The sequence below is a fragment of the Anolis carolinensis genome, chromosome 5 (genome assembly GCF_035594765.1).
Source record: "Anolis carolinensis isolate JA03-04 chromosome 5, rAnoCar3.1.pri, whole genome shotgun sequence".
Classification (NCBI taxonomy): Eukaryota; Metazoa; Chordata; class Lepidosauria; order Squamata; family Dactyloidae; genus Anolis; species Anolis carolinensis.
In genome coordinates, this window is record NC_085845.1 from 93,858,924 (window position 1) to 93,880,925 (window position 22,002).

General features: G+C 37.6%; 1 protein-coding gene across 5 annotated transcripts in view; it reads left to right on the forward strand.

The window, feature by feature from the left end:
* Positions 1 to 22,002, forward strand: part of sema3d (semaphorin 3D) — a 374,840-nt gene that overhangs the window by 284,531 nt on the left and 68,307 nt on the right. For all 5 annotated transcript variants that reach the window (XM_062981839.1, XM_062981837.1, XM_062981840.1 and 2 more), the window contains one exon: positions 7,028 to 7,170. In XM_062981839.1, the coding sequence (XP_062837909.1) occupies positions 7,028 to 7,170 (143 nt within the window). The remainder of the gene's footprint in view (positions 1 to 7,027; positions 7,171 to 22,002) is intronic.

Consider the following 22,002-nt stretch of genomic DNA (forward strand, 5'->3'; position numbering starts at 1 on the left):
TTTTTGAAGTGGCCAACTATGTGGCAAGTCTATGGTGCCTGAAACTGGCAACATAATTCGCAGCAATATACAGGGTGTTTGAAAAAGAACTCACTATTCACCATTTAAATTAAATGGTGAATAGGGAGTTCTTTTTCAAACACCCTGTATATCTGAGTGATCCATAGATGTCTCATCCTCCTTTGAGACTGGATAGCTCTTTTCCAAAATCCATCCTAGCCAGGGAGAAGAAGCAGAAATTTTAAATCCTAGGACTGCTGTGATAATCCAATAGGCTTAATGGATATTTTAGTTTTGCTGCTGTGGCTAGTAATTCCAAGCCTATCTTTAAATTTATCTTGTTTATATTCTGCTGAAGGGAAAAAATGATCAGCAACTACACGTAGTAATGCTTGGGCAATTTGACTATATATTTACAAAAAGCTACACATCCAAATTTGTTTATGTATTTTAGATGCACAACTAATTTGTTCCTGTGGTTTCTATAAAAATGCTATCCAAGCCACATCATATATTTGGATATCAATGGAATAGAGAAACAGAAAATTCAGCAAAGCAAACAACTTTCCCTTTCAAAAAAACAATAACAATGACAACAACTTCAAATAAAACTAATATTTCGCTGTTCAACTACTAATCCTAGTATTGTTTTAGAGATGCTAAAAATGAGGCTGCATCTATTTATAATTAAAAACACAGATGGAAGAAAATCTCAAACTTCTATCCCCTTAGATAGGATGTCTCTCTTCTGATCCATAAAAATACAGATTCTGACTGTGGAAGGCAACTTAAAAGCCACTAAGGAGGCATTAAAAGAGTTTCTTAAACAGAACCCCTGTTTTTTTTGTTCCTATTTAAATCCTAGGTGGGGGGAAGCTCTCAACAATAAATGGACCCTTTAAAAAAACCTCCGTATTCATCCATTGCAGCAATAACCAAAACCACACACATAGAAAGAAAAAGAAATTTACACACAAAACTCCAATTGGATGTGTTTCTTTTGGCTATTAATTGTCTCTTTCATTGAGAACATGATATCCCATACTTCCAGTTTTCTATTCTATTGTTATGAATGAGTTGCAAAGCATAGATCTTCTGATCATAACAGCATGGTGACTTCTGCACACTGTACAAAGGACTTTTGTGCATCTAGGCACCCTCAGCAAGACAGTGCTTTTGTTTTTTCATATTCGTCTTCCTTGACAATCTTTATGTCTGTCTATTTATTGAAGCACTCCCTTTAACTGTGGCATGCAAGATGGATTTAAGAGGCATCACATGTTCTTACATTGATGATGATGATGATGATCATAATCATCATCATCATCATCATCATCCTAAAACTGTATATTCTGACCTATTTCCCCGAGGGGACTCAAGGTGGAGTTCAACAAACAAAAAAGGCAAACATTCAGTACAACAACAAATACAAACATAATAGCCCAAAATAACCCCACATATGAAAACAATTTGTAATAGGACATCTATAAATTAAATAAAATGTAACCTATCAAAAATTATAGCTAACATAAAGCTTAAACATAAAACATCCACATTAATTTACAGAAGAGGAAAACATGGGTGACTGTCCTTTTAGCATAGAGAATAGCCCCTCTTATATTGTCAGCAGTTCCGTTTCGGGTTCTGCCTCCCCACCACACTCACAAGTGAAAACTACACACACACACACACACACACAGTATTTCTACCCCGCCCTTCTCACCCCTGGAGGGGGACTCAGGGCAGCTTACAACAATTATAAATCAACAATATAAACAATTACATGACAACCATATACATTGAATTAATTAAGTTAAAACATCATTAAAACATAATTCATCTTACATTCATTACGAGGTCAGTATTACTTTTTCTTTTAATCAAGAGAAACAATATCCAAAAACCAAGAGATCCCTTGCCCTGCCCAAAGCTCTTTATGTTGAAGGAGACAGAACGTTTAAAACCACTTCTTTCCATAGGATAAAATTGTTCTGCCCCCAAACCCCATAGGATACAAGAGACAGTGCTCCAGGTTAAAACCATTTCTTTCCATGGAATCATATTGTTCTGCATACTATAGGATACAAGGGATAGTTGGGCAGGTAATAAGAAGTAGGAGCTCTGAACACGATGGCTGGCCCATGTTCAGAGTTCCCTCCTTTCAGGACATTTCTGCCTCTTTTCAACCCTGGAACATGTGATGAGCTCCATGCCTCTCCATACTAGAAAAGAGGCTGAAGTTTCCTATAAGGGGGAAATTTCCCAATGTGATTAGGTTGATGCTGGGGTTCCCTTCTTTCCAGACACTTCTGCCTCTTTTCAACCACAGAGGGCTATGCATGACACCCAGAAGTAGTTTAACTCATGTGATGACCTCAGTGCCTCTCTATGTTTGAAAAGAGGCTGAAGTGTCCTACGACACTCAATGTGATAAGGTGGTAGGTGAACTTTGCTGTAGCATAAACTAGGAACTGATGTCTCAGGCTATTGCCCACATCAGTTTTTTAGGTAATCATTCATATATCTGCTCTTTCTCCACATAAATCTCAACACCTTTTTTCAATCTTATCATAATCTGTTCATGTCAATCCTCTAAGTTTAAATATAAACATAATAATAGCTGATAATAATAGATGATGATAATGATGATGCAGCTGTTGTTCAGTTACATCCTGGCTTTTCCCCAATACTGGGATCCAAAGCACATTACAAAAGTTACAAATTACAAAAAAATGAGTACATATACAAAGTTGTTAGTCAAATAAAATTAAATAATTCCTAGATATGAAATCAATTAAAGCACATATTTTAAAAGAAGACAGGCTAAGCATGTGGCCTTGAAGCCCTTTGAAACGTTGTTGTTGTGTTGTCGAAGGCTTTCATGGCTGGGATCACAGGGTTGTTGTATGTCTTTCGGGCTGTGTGGCCATGTTCTAGAAATATTCTCTCCTGACGTTTTGCCTACATCTATGGCAGGCATCCTCAGAGGTTGTGAGGTATGGATAAACTAAGGAAAGAATATATATCTGTGTAGAGTCCAAGGTGTGGCAAGAGTCCTTTGTCACTGGGAGCCAGCATTAATGTTTCAGTTAATCACCCTAATTAGCATTGGAAATGTTTTGTCCCTTGCCTGGGGGCATCCTTTGTTCAGTCAAGCCCTCAGAATGTTGGTTCCCATCTATTGTTTTGATTTTGGAGTTTTGTAATATTGGTAGCCAGATTTTGTTCATTTTCATGGTTTCTTCCTTTCTGTTGAAGTTGTCCACATGCTTGTGGATTTCAATGGCTTCTCTGTGTAGTCTGACATGATAGTTGTTGGAATGGTCCAGCATTTTTGTGTTCTCAAATAATATCCTGTGTCCAGGCTGGTTTATCAAATGCTCTGCTATGGCTGATTTCTCTGGTTGAATTAGTCTGTTGTTGTTGTTGTTGTTATGTTTATTTACATCTTGCTTTTTCTCTCCATAAGGAGACTCAAAGCAGCTAATATTAAAAGCATTACAATACAATTTGAAATATACTACAACAGTATTAAACATTAATATTAAAAAAAACAGATTAAATCCATAAAAATATTAAAAAACCACACATATGCTGGCCAATTATATTAGTAATATCTACATATATGGGACTTCTTTGTGCCTGAAATTTAAAACAGTGCTTTTAGAAAGTTCAATTCTATAAAAAGCTGGAGATAGCCCCAATTTTTGTTCTCTCGATATAAGCATGTTCTGTTCTGTATTCCAGACATAATTAAAAATGGCATTCTGTTTGTATATTCAGTGTAGTCTAGTGTTTAGGAACTTGCGGCTATCAGTATTCCAATTAAAAAGGAAACATATACACATAAATACAGATGCATGCACACATGATTAAACTACCTATTTATTTTTTGGGCTGCATGTGAAAAATGGTGCACACTTATCTAATTGGACAATTAGTATTAAACATTGTTGGAATGAGACTTGTTTTATTTAGGATAACATATGTGAAGAATATAGATTATTCTCTTCACAATGGTAGGGGGGGGGGCACAACTCATGGTTACAATGTATTCCTGCAACCCTCATAGACTTTTCCAGTGTGTTACAATCGGAAAATGAAATGGATTTATTGGCCATTACTGTTGTCACCTCAGCCAATACTTAGTAGAATCACTTTTGGTTAACAATTACAGCTGTGAGCCTATCCACTTATATCAATTCAATTAATTTCCCCCTACATGGGATTCAAGGTGTTGCATACTTCTGCAATACTCTGTAGTATACAAAGATAAAGATTCAGTCCAAGGTTTTCCTCATGAAAGGAATCCCAAGTTTGGGGGCAGAATGGTGATTATACAATTAAAAAGTCTGGTCTTGAATTTGTTCAAGTGTCTGCAGTATCTGCAGCTTTTTTTCCCAAATTCTCCCACTGGAATGTGCATGTGTGCATCAATGGAGTGCTTTGCATTACACAGAGTCGGTATCCCAGGATCTGATCCCAGATTATCTGCTTATCCCAATTATCTCGCAATGTAGACTCAAATAATCCAGTTAAAAGCAGATAATCCTGGAATTTAGGGCAGCGTAGAAGGGGCCCTAGACTGTATCTACACTATAGAATTAATATAGTTTGATACCATCTTGGCCCATCTACATACAGTTTGAACTGCATAATGGTCAGTGTAGACTCATATAATGCAGATTGAACAGAGTTGAACTGGATTACATGAGTCTGCCATCTATTCCCGTTCAATGCAATTAATCTACATTCTGAAACTGCATTATATGACAGTGTAGATGGAGCCTTTAACTCCCATGGCTCACATCTATGGAATCATGGGAGTTGCTAGCTCGGCATCAGCACTATTTGACAGAGGACGTTAAAGACCTAGGCTGGATCTACACTGCCCTATATCCCAGGATCTGACCCCAAATTATCTGCTTTGAACTGGATTATATGAATTTACACGCCCAGATAATCCTGTCACTATTCTGTCAGAATCCAACTGCAAAGTGTAGCAGAAACAGATTACTTGCAAACAGAATTCTAATCGTGCTTTTTAAAATACTATGGATTTTTCTATTGTTGGATTTTCTTACCTATGCAGTCAATGATTCCCTTGATGAAGAAACACAACCTACAAACTATCTACAGACCCATTAAGAAAATCCAACAAATGCTACATTCAGCAAAGGACAAGAGGGATCCCCTCACCTCTTCAGGAGTCTACCATATATCATGCAGCTCTGGACAAGTCTACATAGGGACCATCAAATGCAGCACGCAAACATGAAGCAAAGAACATGAAAGGCACTGCAGACTAACTCAACCAGAGAAGTCAGCCATAGCAGATCACTTGATGAACCAACCTGGACACAGCATATTATTTGAGAACACAGAAATGCTGGACCACTCTAACAACCACCATTAAAATCCACAAGCATGTGGACAATTTCAACAGAAAGAAAAAAAAAACCATGAAAATGAACAAGATCTGGTTACCAGTATTTAAAAAAACTCTAAAATCATGACAGTAAATAAAGAACAACACTCTGAAAACAGAGGAATTCCAGACATGAATCAATCAGGGGCAGCTAACTCCTCCCAACAAAGGATTCTCCCAGACAGGAAGAAACCAGGTCTTAAAGCTGGCAAGGCCATTGATGCTAATCAAGGTGATTAATTACAACATTCACATCTGCCTCCAACAGACAAAAGTTCTCCCACCGTGGACCTTCTAAAGATATATACATCCCCTTGCTTAGTTTCCAGTATACCTCACAACCTCTGAGGATGCCTGCCATAGATGTGGGCGAAACGTCAGGAGATAATGCTTATGGAACATGGCCATACAGCCTGGAAAAGTCACAACAACCCAGTGATTCTGGCCATGAAATCCTTTGACAACACATTCTCAAACAGTCTCAGAAATGAAGTATTTCCCCATGTGATAATGTCCCTCTTGGAACAAGCAATATGCAGAAGAGTATTGGTTGGGCAGTGCTACTCTGTCAGTGGGTGTATCTATGAACCATGCAACATTTATAACTCTCCCTCAGGCTGGATCTATTCTTCCCTATATCCTTCCCAGGATCTGATCCCAGATTATCGTCTTATCCCAGATTATCTGAAAGTATAGACTCATATGATCCAATTCAAAGCAGATAACCTGAGATCAGATCCTGGGACATAGGGCAGTGTAAATCCTGCCTCAGTCTGCTGCCCTTGGCACATTAGATGATGCTTTTTCTTTGTCAGTAATGAAATCCATTGAAGATGTAATTCCATTCAGCTTCTGTATATGGAATCAGTGTGCAATCTTACTCTTTGGCTCAGGTTCCAGTCTTTGGCTGGCTTGATATGCATATGTTTTAGATTTAAAACATACCAGTTATACATGATAACAAGCCTAAATAACCAAACAAACAGTGCTGCCATTAAACATTTTAGCAATGTTAATCTTTCTTTCTTTCTTGACATGTCTTAATTTGTACTGGAATCTGGAATGTATAATACTCAGCTATGGTTTAGAAAGGAATTCATGAATGGGAGGGGGGGAGTGTACAAACCAACAGCTTGTTCACCATGGGTAAGGATGAAGTGAAAATAACCATTTTGGTACTGGATGTTGCCGTGTATAAGTCTAGAAATGTTAGTCAAAAGATGACCCAGAAATGTGGGTTGACATTTCCACAGGTCAACATAAGTATTTACCTTAATTCTTATAAAGAAAGGAAACACGTTCTTCTCTGAATACAATGAAAAGCAAGAGCTTACTGCATTTCAGGAAAACTGAAAAGAAACACTGATCCACTGTTACTTTTTAAAGAAATAATCTGGGAGGGAAAATAGTGGTGGTGGTGGTGATCCAGGGCAAGTGGCCATTTGAGGTGATCCTGGTGCTTTACCCCCTCCATAACTTATCTACAAGTGATATCAAAATCCATCACACTAACCCTAACCCCAAACCCTGCCCTCAATTTATATATGAGGTTGACCTATACATGAGTGTATAATTTTCGTACTTTGGATGTCTTTTTAGGAGCAAAGTTTATTGGAATCTTCCCAATTCCGGATACATACAACCCGGATGATGACAAAATCTATTTCTTTTTCCGAGAAGTTTCTCAAGATAGCAGCACCTCTGACAAAACCATTCTTTCCCGTGTCGGCCGAGTCTGTAAGGTGAGCAGCGTGTCCTTTTGCAAACTATATCATTTTTTCTCTTCAGTAAACACAAATTGCCCAGGGAGGAAATAATTTTCCCCAAAGTACAGTCTAGGCAACATGTAATAATATGAGTTACTAATGAAGTCTAGAATTCTGTCAGCTTGTCCTGCCTTTTTGGTTTGATAAGTCAGCTGGTATTTTTTAATTCCAATATTTTCACAGTTGATAATGAAGTTAAATAGTAGCCAGTTAAATTACCAGCCGCTGAGTAGTGAGACCTTCATTCTACATTCACAAATCACCAGTAACCCAAACAAACTAATTTGGTTTTATTTTTCTAGTTCCCTGGCATCATTGCATTTCACAGAAAATAGTCTGCATTCATTGATCCATTCAACACCTCCTGCTTCCATGTTTAATTTCCCATAATTTATAGGATTGTAGGCTGCCTTGTTATTGCCTTACATGAAACAACCTATCAAAACCCACAATTTTTGACCACAGCCATAATTTTAGTGATGGCTTAAAAATCCAAGTGTGGTTTTTTGTTTATGTCTCTCTAGCAATATGCATCCCATGCATATGAAAAAAACACTGCCAAAACTGAAGGGAGTTGCAAAAGCAGAATATAACATAATGTATGATCTGTTAAAAACATCCAAATAGATACTTTAATTTATGTTTTCTGCTAAAAGCAAATAATATTTTATCAGAATATATTATTTTTGAGAATGGCAGTATATATGGGCTATTATGGAAAACAGAAAATGTACAGCTTTACAAAATATTTTTCAGTTATCCATAGTCATTGTTTGTCTGTATGATATGGCAAACTTTTGATAGGCTGTAATAGCAACGAAACCCAAAGCTTCCAATTAAAGCTATGCACATATTTCTTTAGACTGAAACTGATTCAGAAAAATTGGTGATTCAGTTGCTAAATCCTCAAAAACAGGATGGGGGTGTGTGTGGGGGGGGGGGACTGGAAGGCTGGTCTAAACAAATCAAGAGGACCTGGAACTTTGGGCTACTGGAGATGATGGGGTTAACTACATTATACCTGAGGCAGAGACCTGTGTCGGGGGGGGGGGGTGTCCTTTTTTTTCTTCCCTCTGGCAGCATCTTCATTTCTTCTTGAAAACATACCTAGGCCCCTCCTCCCGATAAAGCCCTGCTGTGAACCCGCTTTCCCAGCAGCACTTGTGTGGAGTGGACATTGAAAAGCCTCTGACCACCTCCTAGTGCACGATGGGAGTTGAAGTTCTCTCTGTTTCTCAGCCAATAAAGACCTGATTATGTCTATGCTCTGATTGGCTGAGAATGGACACAACCGATGAATCCAATTCCCAGAACTCTCTCTTGTGGTTTGTCTTATTTTAAAAAAAATGTTATGGTAAAAATTAAAATATTTCCAAAATATTAGTAGATTGGTGAATTGTTGTGAAACTTGGCAGCCCTGCAGTCATAAATGTGGTCTACAACTTAGGAAGGTTTCATGCAGATAGGCCCTAAAAATGACTGAGAAGCGAGCCTCTAAATTTTCTCCATTGTAGCCAGGCCTGTAGCGAGGGGGGGGGCGTTAGGGGTTCAAACCCCCCCAAAATTTTTCAGGTTATAAAAAAAAACTGGTTTACTCATGAATTTTAACTGGTTAACCAAATCCCCATGCTAAGTCTATGAGATGCAAAACATTAAGAGTCCCTCCAGGCACTATTTCAAGCAGATATTGACAGGTTTGTAGCCGGGTGTGTGTGTGTGTGTGTGTGTGTGTGTGTGTGTGTGCTAGGGGTTCAAACCCCTCCCCCCCCCCCGAAATTTTCAAAACCCCTCCCGAATTTTTTTTCTGGCTACGGCCCTGATTGTAGCCAATTAGCCGAATCTTTCCTGAACAAAAATGCCCCTCCATCACATCAATTTCGGCAATTTCCTGGTAAACAGAATGAAGGGTTAGCTGAAAACAGGACTAAAAATGGCACGATTTTGTGCCAAATTGCACACCCCTAGTGGCCATACATTTTGATCATAGGGAAGTGAATCTCTCAATACAATTTTGTTTTTGTGTTGTATCCAGACAGGCTCAAAACATGTCTCAGGTTTACCTGAGGCATTCAAATGACACCTCAGGCAAACCCAAACAAATCCAGATTAATTAGACACCTGGAAAGATCTGGACGTTAATGTAAGGTCACGCTATATCCTTGTTCCTCTCAAATAATGTTACACATTACATTGGGACATTTAAATAGAGAGAGAATGTTTTTCTTTTTCTGATACAGTGAAGAGAATAGTAGCATATATTTTTGCCCTTTTATGCAAAGACAAAACAATTGAGAACTTAGGCCCTATCTACCATGCATAGGTCCAGGGTAATGCCTGCATTAAATCTCTTTAACCTAACAAACTGGATAATCATTTGCAGTTGTGTAGGTGGGTGGGAAGCTGTTTGTTAGTCTGAGAAGGAGCAGAACATAAGTCTTGAAAGTTCAGGGGAAATAGTTAAATGATTTAACCAATTTGCTAGCAGGACTCAAGGGATCCTGCTTCTTTAGTTCAAATTTCTGTCAGTATATTCCTCTCATACACAATAATCTAAAGCTTCTAATGTTCAGCTATTCTTACATCCATTCCTTTACATTAACATTTACTTTTAAAAGACTATTTTGTATTTACTACTCTGATGAATATTTCTTTCTTTCACTCCCCCCTGGCCTAATGTGTGAGTTTACGTCATTTTTCATTCTTCATATTATCGAGGGAATCAAATTATAAATTGAGAGGAAGTTATTTCAGCATTCACAATCAGTCTGAAATGCATAATTTGTCATGACAAATGGCATTTCTGATATTTTGCCTTTTCAGAAAAAAAAGCGTTATCAGCAGCTTATCTGCAGTAGCTGGCATTTCTTATTCTGCTTGGGGAAAATGGGAAGGTTCCCACTAATATCAAATGTAATACAGTTAATGCCTTTGTTTTTGTTTTGTGCTTTTGCACTTATGTAGGATTAGGTGTACAAAATGCAAGCTGGAAATATTTCTATACAAAAAGTCTCAAGTTTGAAAGCAAATACATACACTGTGCTGGTTTACACTCATTTAAAGAAGAATGTCTAAATTCATGGTTCAGTTACCTTTCACTTTTTTTTTTTTTTGCCAAAAACACATTCTGTTTTGTTTCTGTATTATGATTTTTTTTAAAAATCACACCTAAAACCTAGAGTTTTTGTGGTATGGGAAGCCGCATGGGCCTAAGAAAGTTATGGACAAACTATGGCTTGTGACCCGCCTGTCACTTAAAGTATTTTAGACCCCCTTGGATCACAAAAAATATTAGGGAGTGGTGCAGAAATATGTTTTGCTCCAAATAGGTTTAACAGAATCCATGGCCTCTAGAGCAGATGTTATTGCCCATTTGCCACATTTTGGGGTATCCTCATCCTTACCTTCTTTTGGACTGCACAGACTAATCCCCTCCCTCTTAAAAAGGCAATTTCCAGAGTCAAGATACCCTGGAGACGGATCTTACCTCATAATTATCCATATGGATAGTCATTAGAAAAGTCTCCTGAGAATAACATAAACTCATCATTCCTAGAGGGTGTTCTGTCATTCTTGCTAAATGCTGACATCCAACAAATCCTGTTTGATATGTCAGTGAGCCTTTATAAGGAAGGAAGGGAGGGAGGGAGGGAGCTGGGGATAGTCCAACAGACAGATTGACTTTTGCGATTGTGCATCCAAAAGGTAAAAGCCTCTAACTAAAGATCTAAAAGTTTTGCTAACTCCTGAATACCAATCCAGAATTCCATACATACACTGGGTATCTCAGCCCATCTTTAGCCTCAGGTGCTCATTCCTGAGCAGTGAGCAGCTGACATTCATAAAGTCTCGGTTCTCAACTTGCACAAAATAAAGATATAAGTCAGTTAAGGTAACAAACATTGCTGGCTAATTTGGCCCTTGCTGTATTAAAAATGAGATGAACCCATTCACATTAGTTACCATGTAGAGATTTCCTTACCTATGAAAACCTAGTGAAATTCCTGGAAATTGCTATGAACCAACAGGTGACTTGGAGGCACATGCATACACATACAGGACTTTACTCAAATCCAAATAGTCTAGATCCTATGGCTTACTTCCCCCCCCCCCCCCTTACAAATGAACCTGGCACAATCCATGTTATCATAGTATCAATTGTATTGTTAGACCCTAAAGTATCTTTAAAGATGGTGTGATACTCTTGTGTGTTAATATGGATTTCTTCATCCAGCTGAAAACATTTTAGCATACCAAAGTGTGCAAATTGCTACCTCACAACCTCTGAGGATGCCTGAGAAAGTCTGGCCCAGGGGGCCAATTGTGGCCCTTGTTCAAATTCCCATTGACCCTCAGCCTGTGTCATAAAATCAATAGCATGTGGCCCGCCAGCACTGTTGACCACAGTATAAAATATATACCAAAAAAGCAATTTTATATTCAACTAGAAGATTGCACTCAGGTCAGCCAGTACCACACAGCCCACTGCCTCCCTTTTCCTCTCTCTTCCTCAACTAACCAGCCAACTATCATTGCTCTGTTTCTCTCTCGCCTATGCTACCTCAGCCGTGTTCATATACGCATGCTCTGGCAGAGCCTCAAATAGCCACTTCTAATCTGCTCACTTGCAGCCCACCTTCTGCTAATCTGCACACTGTTGATTCTGTGCCTTCTAGGCAGGCTACCTCAGATTTGATTTCCATCTGGTTTCTTCAATGGGAATGTACCAATGGGCAAATGGCAATGCACAGCGCTCTATAGGGTGTAAGTCTGCAGGTCTCATGACAGGGTTCAAAAATGGGGAGGGGAGGGGGTTGTGTGTGTGGGTGGGGGAGAGATTTCAGTCTTCTAGGGAACTCTCCCTAGATATACAGATTTGTTAGGTATTTTCAAATTTTGAGATTACTAAAAGCTCAACAAATCTATGTTTCATACAAATATTTTATGTTTTTAGCATGATCACAGTTTGTGTCTTTCTGTATGCTATTTTTTCTCCTATCCCACATGGTGCTTTAGTAGTAACTCCACCAGTATGTCCAAGGATCCCTGAAAGCACATGCTGAAATGAATGACTCTCAAAGGTGGTGCCTGATTCCTATTTCTCCTGTTTTAAACTACAACTCAAAAATTCGCACACATGTGTGTGTGTGTGTGTGTTTTGTGCACACAGTTAATTTATAGATATTATTTATATCTTGCTTTCTCTTCTCTTAAAAGTGACTTAAAATGTTTACATTTATTTTTATTCTGTGTGAAGAACTGAAAAGTATGCAATTTGCAATAAAAATTCATAAAATAGTTCATTTGTATTTAATCTTAAGGGTTTAAAATGTCAGGCTGAATGGTCAGCCCCCACCCATTTTCACCTCACCGAATCTGGCCCTCTTTCCGAAAGGTTTGAACACACCTGACTTTAGATTTGGGGTGGGAGGGAGATGTATACCTCCAGATCTGATTCTCCTACAACCCACATTAGGCCAAAATAGCATAACCAGCTGTAAGAGATTATTGGAGTTGTGGGTGGAATTCATAAATAGCTGGAAAGCCATAGTTCAGATGGAACTACTGTAGAATGCAGAATCATAGTCCTGAACTTTTAAATGGTTAGCAATATTTGATCTGAACAATACATTACTATTTTTGTAAAAATAATCCCCACAAGGAATTGTATATAAATAGAATATGTATTTTTTTTAAAAAAAAAATCAATTTGAGGAAGAAGATGGAATTAATGAGAACAAGTAATAGAAGGATAATGAATAATAGAAAGTCAGGTGGGACAAATGGGATTCAAGAGGGATTGTAAAACAAGAGGCATTCCCCCCTTCTTCTTTTTTGTCTTATACCCTGATCCCCCAGGCGCTACCTAAATGTGCCAAAATAGACAGGTGCTAATAGCTGAAGAATTACATCAGCTTCCCCTGCCCCTGTAAAGAGGAAAAAGAAACCTTAATCCCTTACACGTTATTTAATTTATGCCAACACTCCAGTCATTCTGCTTTCTGATGATCTTGCCCAGACATGCTGTTGCATATGCAGACAGAAACATACCTCCTAATTATTTTTGTCTGCTCAGTGATCCAGAACCTTTTCTTTGAAGAATGCCCTTTGCTAGATAACATTTGTGTGGGTTTGCCAAACAAGCACCTTTTTCTAATGGCCTTTCCCACAGACTTTTTTATATAGACAGTGTCTAGTGAGATTTTCAGACCTGTGGATTAATGTTTTATATCAATTAAGTACCATGTGAGAGATGGCATTTAGAAAAGCAGATGGTCATCAGAGTGATCTCATTTCCATGTCTGCTATCCCATAAACAGCCAAGGCAGGAAACATTCCTATACAGATTTGCCAGATGTTACAGTTTGACTTGGATGGTTTGTGTTGTTTTTCCCATCACATATATCTATAGACGAATGTTTACCACACTGTTTTGGATATTGAAATATCTGGGAAATCTTGCTGTATACTTGTTTCAAACTGTCATTAATTTGCTGATCATTTCATAATGTGGACAAAATATTTCTAAACAAATAGCTTTTACACCTCTTTTATTAAATAGGGAAAGAGTGATATATGTGTGGAAATAATTGTTGCATATGTGTGCTGAATCCAAGAGTGGAGGGCTACTGTTCAGCTAAAAGCTTTGTAATACCATTCACATTTTCCCAGTGGGGGAAGGATTTCTGGATGCAAAGGCGGAAAGGGATACCCTTATTAATTTATCCTTCTCATTCTGCTGAACACTTTGCCTGCAGTGGTAAAAGTACTGGGTTATCTTGAATGATTCTCAGTCAAAGTAAACAACATCATGTGTGATCAGATAAGCTGACTAGAAGCTCTCTCACACTACATAATTATAGCACTAGGATTCCACTTCAACTGTGATGGCTACATCCTATAGAAGATTTGTAGTTTGTCAAGGCACAAGAAGAATTCTAAATCCTCCTCCCATGGGACAGAATTCTAGCAGTTGAGGTAGAATCGTAGTGCTTTAGTTGTGCAAGTATGAAAGACTATTTTGACACATGGCAGCATTCATTGGGTTGTTTTAATGTTGACTAAAGTTTTTAGGTTCAGACTGCCAACCTTGAAGATGTTTGTATTGTTATATAGTAAGAAGAGACTTTGGGGAGTTAGATAAGTCTTTTTTCCCCTTTTCCCTTCTCCTGAAATGTTCTTGTACTATTATAGAAAATGAGTTTTTCTAACAATCAATTACAGACATTTTCCCAACTTTGATCCCTTCATCCAAGACACTTAAGGTTTCTAGGGCATGAACAAGTTCGTTCCTTTACTTCTACCTCCAGGTGTCTTTTCTTTTGTTCAATAAACTGCAACATTCCATATACAGTATGACAATTCCCTGTCGGGACATTTTTCTGTTTTGTTCTTTTAAAATTCTTTTTCTCTTCAGTTGCAAATTTGTTTCTGCATACTCGGTGAATTGCTGAGCATCAACGTGATAAAAAATAGTATGTGCATATTATTTACACTCACTATTATTCAAGCTTACTGCAAACAATTATTTTTTGTACCGAGCAAAAAACACAAAACATTTGCAAATTATTGCTATGTAGCAATTGCTTTTTGTAGACTTCTTGACACTTCCTGGTACAAGAAAGCACTCTCGTCATTTGTCTAATGTCTATTGACATCCTCCTGGAGTTCAGATAGAGTTGTATCCAGATTTGAGGAGAATGTCCACACAGTGCCTTATGCCACTTTCTGCCTCGGTGAACAGTGATTACAACAGCATCACAGCTCCTAGTAGAAGCCAGGCAATTAGAAGCTACTGTTTTAATTTCTTGCTGCTTCGAGTATTGGAGAGAGCCCGAGAATCTGTAAAATGGCAAGTGGCTACAACAGAGTGTGCCTGCACATTACCATAGTTCTTGGCACTTGGTGGAATGAAGGTCTCAAATATTTTTTTTTCTCAAATATTTTTTGTATTATGGTTGGTTGATTCTGTAGATGCAGAACCTGTGGATATGAAGGGCAGACTATATATGTTTTTATTGAATGCAGAGCACTTCATTATTTTACTGATGGAACAAACATTTACAAAGCCTTTTCTCGTGTATTTAATAAGTATAGCCTTTCTTTTATAAACTGGGACCTTTTTTATAAAGACATAATCTTAATTCTCCTACAATAGTCAATAATTTGCTTCTTTATATATTTTCCTCCTTATCCATATGATCTGTGTTTTGTGTCCATCAGTTTTCACTCACTCATCACATCACACATCCATCATACTCAATCTCACAGTCTCAATTGTTATTTTTAAATGGGGGGAGGAGGAAGAGGTTGAAAATGAATATGGATAAGCTTGGCCTGAGAATTTGTCAGAAAGGAAGTGAAAATCAAATGCCTTCTGCAAAGCTACTCTGACATTGGTATTAAGGGTAAGCAGCGTGGTTTCAAAGAATGTATAAAAATAGACATGTCTGAATACACGTAAATTGTTCCCCAGGAATCTATGTAGGTGTGGATTTTTTCAAAATGTGTTTACCTGACTTGGAACCTCCACATATTCCTTTTAAGTTTGTTTTTGGTAAATCAGCAATTGTAGTGTCTCATCCTTTCTTTTGATAATTTTGAAAAGTGTGCCTTGGTAAAGTATCTTGTTTTTTGAGAAAATGTTCAGATTTATCAGAATGTAAGTGCTGATGGATTCAATTGGAAATGTATTGTGGAATTTCCAATTCTTCATGTATAGATGGCACATGAAAATACCTAGGGAACCGAAATGAAATGGCATTTTAAGGTGCTCTTAATATTATTAAGGACCTCATCACATTAATCTCCCAATTCACCACTGATTTGGGCATGAGGAACCCATTGCCCCACGCCACACATTGCTCGCCTTCCCCCTCATCTCATCCAGTGCAACACAAGACGCCTTCCTTGTTGCCATTGCTTCCGCCCACGCCGATTTCACCCCGCTTCAGTCATGGAGCTCTGCTGTAAGTAGATCAAAGTCATATGATGGGAGCTGGTGGGCTCTGTACCTGAATTGGGATGCAGACGGCATAAGACAGACAATTTTGCCCATCTGGTGAGGCAGATAGAGAAAGAGCAGACAAGTCAAGCATCAAGATGACCAAATACATACATTTGGCTCAGATTGTGAAGTGATCTTGAATGTCTTTAAACAAAATAGAGTAAAATCCAAGTGATTTCCTCACCCAATTCTAAATAAGGTGTAACACTATCTCAGAGAGCCGGTTCCTGCTTTTATCAGTTTTCTCCATGTTATTGTTGAGGCTTTTCACTTCACTGTTAGGATCCTCATCAAAGGTCCTTGAGATGTACAATTGTGATATTACCTCTATTGAAATTATCATTGACAGATGTAAGTAACATAAATGATGGCATGTGCAATAGCACATACAGTGATCCTCAGCACTGTATATTATTTCAAATGGTTTCCGTGGATTAGGGAAAGAGTTCAGTCTTATATTCTTCCTCTTCATTTAATTTTTTTTTCATTTTGCCTGATAACTGCTCATAAGCAGCATTCTAAATACATTTTTGATGTTTGGACTTAAATTAGACAATTTGGAACAACACTAAAAATAATTCAGTAAACGGTATTTGAAATATGATATTCTGAGTATTTTCTAATCCAGGAGCTGGGTTTTCCACAAGTCCATCTTTCTAGCCATCTGATGTGAGGAAAAATTGCATCTGTTTAAAAAAATAGTAAGTTCATAAGGTTTTTTCCACATAGTTCAAATAAAGGCTTTTTCCAGAGACAGTTCAGCTCTTTAGTTAACTTTTTATTCATTTTCCTATCCCTTGTCATTTGCACTCTTGTAAAATGTCTACTTTCTACAAAAATGAGTGTTAATATATTTCAATAATAATTCTTTATAAAATGACCAGTATTTCCCAACCACATTTTTATTGTTCTTTACATCCCAAGCAGTTCTCAGTTTTTCCATTTTTTTTCTCCAAAATGCAAAAAATATCAATATTATACAGTTTATCTACCCTGGATATCAATTAAATCCAAGTTGTTCTGGGCTTTTACATTTTGATGACCAACATTCTTCTGGTGAAAATCATCTTCCATTTTGCTATTAATAGGAATACACCAAATTTCCCCTTTGAAGCAGGAAGAATTTGTATTTAAAGAATTAAAGCACATATAGCAGAAGGCAGAATTGAGGAGCCCATGACTGAGAGTGCATAGCAGTGAAAATTGGACATTACATTCTTACATGATGAATTTTTTTATTGTGATATGGAATTAAAGATACAGTACCTCTTTTTCTCCAGACTGATTTGTCTTTGACAACTACACAAAAAGTATGTAAATTATCCACCCTGCATCATTATAAGGTGTCCCCTCCCAGAGAAAATTCTGCATAAATAGGACTCCTACATAAAATTCTTGCTGCTTATTTGATCAGAGCCTTGTATTTCTGTGCTAGCAAGCTTGCCCCTTTCTATTTTAAGCTACTGTAATGAATTAATAACAGCCACTACCACCAACAAAGAAGCTATCCTGTTAACATCCTGTTCACAACACACAATTTGCTCATTGTAACAAAGACTTGGTTTTCTTGCATGAAAGCATTGTAAGCAATGATGAATTTAGCAAGACCAAGTACTATTACAGGGAAACCACAAAGGTAATGGTGCATTTAAAATAAATAACTTCATGGAACACAGATTAAGAAAGCCTGCATTTGTAGTTTTTCAAGAGCTCAGTAAATTTATTAATGCTGATTGAAATACGGTCTATAATGCAACCCCAGTGCATCTGGTGGAAGTGATTTCTTTTTGGTAGTGCTATTGGCATCGTTATTAATGCATGACAGATATTTATGATGCCAGTTTCTTTCCTTTTGATTTCCAGTCCTTTCCTGTTGCTCCTGCCAGGAATTCACTTTGATCGATGTTTTTGCATAACTTGCCACAGGCACTAATTAATAACCAACTTCTTCAAATTCCACTTGTTGTCTGCTTTGACTTATGCAGCTGTTGGACAAAATTACTGTTTTTAAAGTTTAATGCATTTGCATTTTTTAAATGTTCTCCAACTTGATTGATGTCCAGAAAATGCTATGCTTTCAGCTGACCTTTTTCTTGATATATGTCATCTTTACTTACAGAAGATTTAGGAATGGCAAGTTGCAGATGTTCTCTTTTTTCATAAATTACAAAGTATACATTTTGTATCTTACAGTTTCCTCATGCTATATAGCTTGTTAGAAGCAGTTTCTGCCATAATACCAAAGCAGGAAGAATAGAAATGACTAAACTTCTTTCTTTCTCCATGTTTCTTGTTTGTGTCCACAATTAGAAAATACACTAATTTCCCATTTGGAATAAAATAATTTTGTCAATTACCTAGTTTTGCCACAAACATTTTCTGCTCAACATATAGGGATGTGAGTATTCAGCTATAGTAGGACACCTACTTTTGTGGCAATTAATGTGCTATTTATCATTCTCACAAGTGAGGATGAATCAATTCCACAGATATCTCCCTGCTGTGAAATATTTATGTTACAGACATGGCAAAATGTTCTGTAGTTTTGGTACTGCAAATCAGATTATTTGAATCTGTTTCAAGAGGACCATCAAGCTGCCATGAGGTTTTTGAGACAACTTTTGTTTCCTAGTTGGGATTGGTTGTGAGATAATTTTTCCTTTTATTTAGCCTGGATCTCTCAGCAGCATTGATATAATAAACTATGGTAACCTTGATGAATTGTTAACTAGGGGCAATGTATTGCAGTGATTGATGTCCTTCATATTAGGTCACATACATTTTGTTTAACATCTACATCAGGGATAGATAAAATACATGAGTTGAGAGTTTGCAATGCTGTCCTTCCCTGACAAGTACCTTGGGGAGCTGACACTATGAAAAATTGGGTCTAAAATGCTGTCCAATTTCCTCTAGGTGGCATGAAGATCAGTTTCATCATGTTTTGTTCCCTGAGCCATTTTAGATCCAGAAGAGACTTTAAAAACGTAGGAGGTGGCTCTGATCTCCCTTGCCCCATTTGAACATTTGTGGACAATAAAGACAGGCCTGAAGAGGCCCAAGGGATCTTGAGACTAAATCCCCTTAGGAGTACACCAAGGGACCTCAAAATAGCAGCCTAAACTTTCTAAACACTTCAAAAACATTAAAGAAATGAAGTACAATGGAGCCCTTCACATGGCACAGGGGGACTTCCCTCTTGCGTCCATCATCCTTCATTAGGAAACTGTTTTGAAAGTGTGAAGAAACTGGGGGGGGGGGGGTATGCGAGGAGACAGGCAGAAATCATCTTATAAGCTCAGCAATCCCTATGAAAATGACAAAAAAACAAAACAATTCAATGCCCACATTGAATTGATTTGGTGACAAGGGGGAATAGATGGTCCTATGAGCGGTGTCCTACAAAGCAGTGATGTCCCAGTAATTTTCCAAAATCCAGCCACCTGTATGGTATTTTTTTAAAATTAAATGTATTCAGTAGAAATTGTGCTACTTCAGGAGATTGCTACTTTGCTTTTTCTTTATTCTGACCTTTTGAAATTGTGCTTTTTATTACCTTTTCTTTCCCTTATTAAAAACTAGAGTTAGTGATTCATGAAAAACCCACTGAGAGGGGAAAGAAGAGCCCATGGAGTGAAATGGGGTCTGCATTAAGAACAATATAGGACCATTGGGAGGGAAAGCAGAAGAGGCCATAGAGAGAAATAGATTCTGCCTTAGCTGTTGTCACTTGTGCAATAAGTCTGAAAATGGATAATTTCAGGATAAAAGGCAAGAAACAATACTGTGTGATGGGCACTGATACAAGATATTACAGAATAATAGAGTTGGAAGAGACCATATTGGCCATCTAGTTCAACCCTCTGCCATGTAGGAAAAGCACAATGATTTGCTTTTTAATGCAACTGGACTAAACATCACGGTAATATGATGCTTCCTCTCCACCCCTCATAGGATGAGATCCAAAGTCCCCAGTATTGAAAGAATGCATATGATTGTCAGTTGCTTTCCATGTCCAACTCAGGGTATGTTGGCCTGAGGACTGTCTCAAAAGACTTCTTGAGTCATGAACCTATTTGGATGTTATTTTCCAGAAAAAAATCTTTGTGAAAGTATGTCATTATGAAGGTCCATCTATTAGGCAAATGGTACAGGTCTTTCTCATACTGTCATAAAACCACTACCCCTTGTTACTTCATTTAGGAAGGCTTAAGGCAACACAAGTTTTCAAACTGACCTTTTAAATTGCTTTACTCTCGTGATTTTAATTCGTTGATGATGTGAAGATTTTAATGATTCAGTTTCTTTGCTTTTAAAAATGTTTTAAATTTTGAAAATATCATTGCTTGCTTCCTTGTGGAGTTTTCTGTTTGGAAAATATGAAAGCAAATTAAATAAATAAGTAGTAGCTGCTGAGGACATAGGTGGCAGAAACCCAGAGCCTTGATAAACTTCTTATATTCAGAAAGGGAAGAATAGAAAGTCATTTTATGACAACCGAATATAACTACACATTGAAATTCAGGCCTGTATTATATTTTTACAGCCATGTGTTTTTAAACATCATTGAAGTATCTGATAGCTGCAACACTTATATAAACTTGGGTTAGGCAGTTAAAATATTAAAATATGATAGCTGTGAAAGCAATATGTTTTTCTCCCTTAGGCAGCTATATGCCATTATTTTCCAGCTCTAATTGCAAAATATGAGCATGGTTTGAGAGATGATGAACTGTATGTGATGGCCTTGAAGATAGTTAGATTGTTAAAGGACCTTTCATTTATTGTAACCGTTTCCAGAAGGGTAGTGAGGTTAGTCTGTTGCAGCAAAAACAGATTTTTTCCATAATAAAATTGTGGCTCTTAAAGGTGCCACAAAACTCCTTGTTATTATTAGGGGGGAATGGGAGTCACTCAGACACATAAGTGTCTTGAATTTCTTTGGGAGATACCAGGAAAGGCTCCAGCTTTCCAAGTTATAGTTTCACTTGTGAGTGGTTTCTCTGGGTAAAATCTTTGCCTTGCATTTTGGCAATCTCTCAATTCGTGTCTCCAACACCCAGATGTAAGTGTGCATAGGCTTTTTATAGGCACTTCCTTATAGGTTCCATAGAAAAAGGCAGATCAAGGTAAGGCCTTGTTTGCTGACTCAGTTTAAGAGATTACTAAGCAGTAGATGCCACTTAAATTGTGATTTATATTGAAAAGATTTTTCCTACTAAAATATCCTTCTCAAACAAGGTAGTGAGGTTTACTGTAAACATGACAAATAGGTTTAAAATTCTTCAGCAATAGGTGAGATCCTTGGTGCTTGTTAATTGATTTAAAACTCCAGACCAGCTATTTATAGGTCAACGTTAGTTTATAGCCTGTGTAAAATGGTCTTACTTTTATTTTCTTCTGAATTGTCCACTTACCTTCCTGCAATGCAAAATACCCATTGCTGTAGCTGTATTTGCTGCATTTCTTGAAAGAATAAGAATGTTTTAAAACAAAAAGTATCCATGAATTCTACCTAAGGAGACATCTGGAAGCCAAATTTTCCGAAGTAAAATTTATGGTCTGTCAAAACAGCCAAAGAATATGCTCTGGGGATGGCACAGTACTGCGAATGAAATGGCTATTTCATTATTTCTATAACTGAAAGCCAAAATTAAAGCAGCCTGGTGTGATATGCCAAGGTTTGGCCCCTGTAGGGTTTGGTGCATAGGTTATTTAAGGCCGGCCCATACCCTTGTGATTTCTATTTGCTTCCAAGTGACAACCCACTTGGATGAGATGATGGTGATCTTGGTAGGCTGATC